This window comes from Pundamilia nyererei, unplaced genomic scaffold (assembly GCF_000239375.1).
Source record: "Pundamilia nyererei isolate P.nyererei 1_Seehausen unplaced genomic scaffold, PunNye1.0 scaffold00096, whole genome shotgun sequence".
NCBI lineage: Eukaryota > Metazoa > Chordata > Actinopteri > Cichliformes > Cichlidae > Pundamilia > Pundamilia nyererei.
Window position 1 is genome coordinate 1,792,269 of NW_005187497.1, and position 6,310 is coordinate 1,798,578.

Consider the following 6,310-nt stretch of genomic DNA (forward strand, 5'->3'; position numbering starts at 1 on the left):
GAGGAGGACATAAGGAGGAAGAGGAAAGGGAGAGTGAAAAGAGAGAAAAGAGGGACAAAGAGGAAGTCAGGAAAGGTGGGTAGCGTGCCAGGAAAAGAGGAGGCGAGGGACCTGATTAAGGAGCGAGATAATAAATGAGAAACAGAGAAAGGAATGACAGCGGAGAGAAAATGAGAGAAAGACACAGAGTTGACAAATTCATGGGGCCCACCACACCCTGGCACAAATATCGTCCTCAGAACACGAACACTCACCCCTGGAGTGGAAGGAAAAACCATAGGCGGTAAAAAACACACATTTTATGTACTGTAAAAGGAACTGGCTCGCAGAACATTGTACACCATTCATCTTCCTCCAGCCTTTTCATCTTCACAGGGACCCAAAGTTAACAACAGTGTGATCCCGGTTCAGCGCTGGCATACTTTGAGAGCTGTGGCCAAAGAATCCCCGACAGAAATTTCGGAGACCAACGAGGGAAGTGCCCCCTCTTGTGGTCAGGTTTTAAAAGAAAAGGAAGATATTTTCCTTTCCTACCAGGGCATCTGGTTCATTCATTTGTCCCTAAATGCCTCGAGGAAATACCCAACATTATGAACTCTACCCATTTAAGGGCACTGGAACCATTACAGGCAATAAAAACAGGCACAGACTAAAAAAAAAAAAAACACGAGCACATCAGTAGAATAAACACTAGACATGGGTTATTCTCACCGTTTGAGGTGGCGGCACATGAACTGTAGCGTGTCGTGGTTTGGAGGAGGCATGTTGAGCACCAGACACTTCAAGCGATCGATTTTGTCCATATAGTCTGACATTTCTGCAACACAGAGCAAGATATGCATCAGATCAGGCCAAGTGTCATCATGCATTTTATTAGCATTTTTAGACACATCCCCCAACTGATATCATATTACGAGCATCCGCTATCTAATCGGATACACTTTATCTGCAGATCAATCCATGTGCCCACAGTCTACAAAAAGTGTCCAATGCATCGATGACAAAATGCATTTTTAAAATATTTTCCTGATCTTTAATATGCTAATGTTCTACTAAGAGGAATTACTGTAAGATGCCAGATTGTCTGCCTGCCTGTCTTTAAGCATAAGTAGAAGATAATGAGATAAAGTGCCATATCATGTAAGCGCAGGAAATCTGAACATAAGTAAAGGAAACGCAACTCTCACTGTCAGCAAATTCTCACAAAAGATAACAAATAAAGTGAAACTAATAATAAGTGTTTGCTGGAGTCGATGCAAAAAACGATTTAAGAGTCATTCTGACACATCACTGGCCTTTTTTAATTGAATATTTGTGGCTTTTTAAGATTCACATTTTAAGGAGGGGAAAAAAATGTAGTGCATGTGAAAGTAAATTGCAAAATTGTTGATCGTTTTACGGCGTCTGTGACAAGTTTCCAGTTCAACTCAAACAGAGCTTCACAAAAATGCCTTTCATCATAGCTGTGAGAAAGTTTGAGGACGTAAAATGTAAAGATTTTTATTTATTTACACATATGTGTGTGTTTACGCAAATGCTGCATCAGTATAACGATATAACATTTTCTAAACATGGAAAGGGAGTCGAGTGAAGTGTGAAAACAAAGTGAAAACGATTTAAGATTCTAACCAAGCCTACGCTGGTTTTGACTCAGTAAGACCACAGTTGTGTTGTGTGTATTCAAAATACTACAACAGAGGAAAATAATATGTGAAATTAAAAAGTGGGCGTCCTGGTGGTCTAGACGTTTAAGAAGCTGACTGTGCAGCTGCATCGCCAGGACCATTATTACCAAGTAAAAAGCACGAAATGACAAATATCTTCCTGAGCCTAAATATATCTCACCTCAAACACGAAGCACATTAAAAATTGACTTCGTGCGCACGAGGCAAAAGGTTATGAGAATCTATTTGAGTTATTTTCAAGATGGGGGTGGGCGATTCATTTTCCCAACGGAAACAGGGACTGTGGTGGAGGGCAGTCCCAGTTTTCCGGTCGTGTGGGAAAATTAACTTCACACTCTTAATCTAGAATATTTATACAGATTACAAAATAAACAGTCCGGGGCTGAAACTGGTTACTCACTGACTGTCTCCACAATGTCGGTGAAGAAGCCGTACGGCACGAGGGGCTCGGGAAGCTCGCGAAAGAAGAGTTTCAAAGCTCCCGTGATGACATGTATGTCCTCCCACTCGCTCTCGTCCAAATTCAACTTCTCCTCTGAGACAGAGAGGGAGAGGAGGAGGATGAGGAGAGATTCAGCCAGACGGGGTCAGGGGAAGTGAAGGAAAGGCGAGAGGGATACGACATACAGAGACAAAGAGTTTAAATTTAGAGTCACAATTGTCACAGGATTGGCTGACATAAGCAAAGTGTAAATTCACTTCAGCACTGAGGCGTAACATGAAGGCTTGTAGCTGCAGGAGGGAGATAGAGATGCTCTGTAAAAGTAACAAGCACAAACACACTGGCGCACAAGTACACACACACTTTAAAGGATAAAGCACACTTGTTTTTTAGACACAAGCCAGACTAATGCTTCTCATGTTGGATTATAAGAGGCACTGAAACGAATTTGAGGCTGATATTGATATACGGCAGTCAACAAATCTCTATTTTCTTATGATGTGAAACATCAGAGATGTTGCTGGGGGAGTAGAGCGCTTCACGAGCAGCTGATTCTCTGTTTCAGCCACTTGGTGGCAGCCACGGACTGTGTGAGAAGCCGCTGTACAACCTGCTGCACATTATTACATCAGAAAACTTGAAGCACAAAAGCCTAAGGGACACACATACATTAAGCAAATGGTAACACACACATCCACACAAAAAAGAGAAAAGTTTGGTGCCCGTCTGCGCCTCGGCTCGGCTCTGCGCTCCAGTCTGTGGGTGAGTATTTTTGGGAGGTTCTGACTGAGGTGTTCACATTATGCAACACGTAATGCACAAAAACCAAGCAGGCTGAGTAAGATGTGAAAACGGCGGTTTGCCTTGTCTGCCCGAATGTACCTTGTACCAACTCCGCTGGGAACATGTAACGGCCATCGGTAGTCACCGCTCGCTCTGCAAAAACCAACAGTTACTCAGGCAGCTTTTCCCCGTGTCTGTTATCATAAGGATGTCGTGTAGTGTGGGACAGTGACTGATTTCAAACATTATGTTACGCACTCTGAAACAAAACATCATGAGATAAATTTAGTCTTGATTTTAAGCGACTGAAACAGATCATTTCTGCTAAAAAGGAAAAAAAAAAAAAACAGGCCAACTTTGATCCTCTCCTAAATTTCTTCATATTTCCCCCCCTGTTATTACAGAACAGTTATCGTCAGTAGTTTCCCACCCTCCCCTGCATCCTTACCGTGGTTCACCAGAAAGCGCAGTTTCTGTATCACAGCCAGGTTTCCTGATACTCTGTAGATGCCGTCGGTCTCCAGACCTGCAACACACCAAACAAAGCATGCTAGACAAGGGGATCTCCACCGCTGCCTTAGATAATCAAAGTCAAAATGAAAGTATCACATGACCATTTTTTTTAAGCTTCATGAGTGATAGAGATTGTGTCTTCAGTTGTGAGCCGGTCTGAGCTCACTTCATTGTTTTGCTGTTCTTGGCAGCCAAATCTTCTGCAAATCAATAATTCAGTATGCAGAGGTTATGCAGTTTGTTATGTTGCGTAAGTGGAGACGTAAGTAGAGCAGTTTTCAAAACCTTAAAAAAAAAGTCTGATCATGTGCTCATGCAAAAGCATAATCATGGATATGACCAGGCCTATGAATACATTTAAACTTCCTCTTCATGTTTCACACCATGCTGCTCGATGAAGCAGTTACAAAGGAGTACTAATGCTCTAAGTTTCAGCTTTCCTCACACTGCTTTCAGTATTAGAAGCTGTAAAACAAGCCTGACATTTTAATCTTTCGCACATATTGATTATAAGTATCCTGCGCTGACGCTGCTATTGAGCATTTGTCTTTCTGTAAAACCATCACGTGAAATGGTTAACTGTAGCGTGACCTTTAAATAAGGCACACCGCTTCACAGTCACTCGCTAACACTTAATGTTTCATGTTGCTGGAACTGACTTCACTCAGTCACATGAAATCTAAATCTGCAGCTGGTTACTGGCTAAAGCTGGCCTGGTGAACGGGATACATTTCTAAGTTAGAAAAATATTTTTGTTATCCAGCAACTTATTTATTCAGATTAAACTATAATCCAAAACCACACATTGCTTTACAATCTGTTTTAAATATGAAGAATCAATTAATTATGTAACCACTTAAAATAATCATCAACTGGTCCAAGCTTCTCAGATGTGAATAAATTGCTCATTATAATATCTTAGTCATCTCTGACATTCAAATGAATTCATACAGGCTTTGAAAAGTTGGTAAGACGAAGAAAAAGGTGGGTATTTTTCATCCTTCTTTAACTAGTAGTATGGCAGCCTGTATACCTAACACTTGGGAAAAGATCAGATGCTCTTAATTTCATTATTATATATGATATGTGCAGAAATAATCAGTAAAGTTTGGCTTACTTTGTCCTAAAGTTTGTTCCATACCCTTAAACATAGTTAAAAGTCTTGATCTGAAAGTATTGCTCCCAAGACATCTTTATTTATTCATCACAAACTGGTTTTTAAAGCCCTAAAACACACACATTTTCTCCCGTGTCTTAAATATTTATCGCTGCATTGTTTCTTAACAGCCTCTAAACAACTCAATTTTCTCTCATTTAGACCTTTTTCAGGCTGCCAAGCTGTCAAGATCTCTTCTGCGAATCTGAACATTTTGTGTCTGCTTTCTGTCGGGCAATCAGTGACTTTGTGTTTGGTGAGTTCTGCCAAAGAACTGTGAGGACCGTGAGCTCAGAGTTGCTGTCAAACTGCGCTCAAAACAGGGCTGAGGGTGATTTCTCATGTGTTCACTTTGAGTTGGGAATCAAATTAACAGGAGGTGTGTTTGCAGCGACTGTACCTCTCCTTTCCACAGCTTCAGTACAAAGTCTGACGAAGCGAGGGACGGTGCTTCTCTCCCTCTCACAGAGCATCTCCAGACTGCATCCAAACACCTGATCTGAGGGCCGATGACAGGTGGACACAAACATGCTTTTTATGTCTGTTTAGACATGTTTCTCAGATGATTGCATGCACATTTTTTTTTCAACCAAGACATGATGTAAGAGCTCCAAGTTAATTTACTGATAAGTTTTCTGTTCACTCTGGGAGAAAACCTTCATGTTTGACTCCGTTCCCACCAGAAAAGTTAACTCAGACTGGGTGATGCAATGCAACTCATGCCCTGTGCTGTATACTTGTATACTATCGTTGGACTATAGATAAATGCTGAGACTTCCTGGCTGCCTATCTCTGATGGAATTCAGTTAAAAGGCAACAGTTTCTGCTGTAAGAGCACAGTCGTGTAATATTAATAACTAAGCCAAAGAGAACATGTACTTTGTGATTCACCCTGTATACTGCTGAATAAAGGATACTTGCATTTAAATGGTCTGCGACTTCAAAAAGAAATCTCACCTTTAATGAGCCCTTTCTCCTGCAGGGCCTGTAGAGGAGGTCTCTTTAGGATCAGCTTCTTCAGCCGCGTCTTCACTCTTTTCCTCTCTGTGTTTTCCAGGTTGGACGTCGAGCGAGGGACTGCAGAAGGAGGGAAGCGGGAGGAGGAGGAAGGGAAAGAGAAGGAAGAGGAGGAGGTCAGTGTGGGGCATTCGGCTGTGGGGCAGGAAAGCAGATGAGAGGGGATGGTGGTGAGAATGAAAAGCGGGAGGGCGGGCCGACGGCGGAGGTGGGAGAGGACGGACGAGGGGATTATCTGCCAGGGAGGATGGGTGAAAATGTAAGTGGGCTGGATAGAGGAGAGGATGGAAGACAGGATGGAGGGATGCAAGAAGCCTGTGTGGAAGTTTAGAAAAAACAGTGATGATGATGATGGAGAGAAAGGATGTGATTAAAGTGGAGTGGGGGGCAGGGAGGGCTTTTAGATGGCGGCATCAGGGAAAGAAGCGAGGCATCAGGTGAGGATGGCTTACGAGATGGTCGCCTGTCGTCCTCGTCACCGCTTTGGTCCAGCATCTCCACGCTGCCCGCCCTCCTCAGAGAGTACAGAAGGACGTTGTCTAACGGATTCTCACGGTCCTGAAAAGCAGCCAGAGGGAGCAGTGTGTTAATGACATTACAGAGATGCACGTGCAATGTTCCCTCTAAGCTGGGCGCAGGCGCAATTGCGCACTGCTGGCACGGTCTCTGCGCACAGAAAAAAAAATCTAACCTGAATTGAAATTAAAATTAAAA

General features: G+C 42.7%; 1 protein-coding gene across 6 annotated transcripts in view; it reads right to left on the reverse strand.

Annotated features, from left to right (window-relative positions):
- arhgap9 (Rho GTPase activating protein 9) overlaps positions 1-6,310 on the reverse strand; it is a 46,378-nt gene that overhangs the window by 2,239 nt on the left and 37,829 nt on the right. For 5 of the 6 annotated variants that reach the window (XM_005740038.1, XM_013912651.1, XM_013912652.1 and 2 more), the window contains exons 14-20: positions 6,049-6,154; positions 5,537-5,656; positions 4,980-5,078; positions 3,359-3,436; positions 3,010-3,063; positions 2,086-2,220; positions 712-817 (exon numbers count right to left, since the gene is read on the reverse strand). In XM_005740038.1, the coding sequence (XP_005740095.1) occupies positions 712-817; positions 2,086-2,220; positions 3,010-3,063; positions 3,359-3,436; positions 4,980-5,078; positions 5,537-5,656; positions 6,049-6,154 (698 nt within the window). The remainder of the gene's footprint in view (positions 1-711; positions 818-2,085; positions 2,221-3,009; positions 3,064-3,358; positions 3,437-4,979; positions 5,079-5,536; positions 5,657-6,048; positions 6,155-6,310) is intronic. The other variant, XM_013912655.1, reaches the window with a different exon arrangement.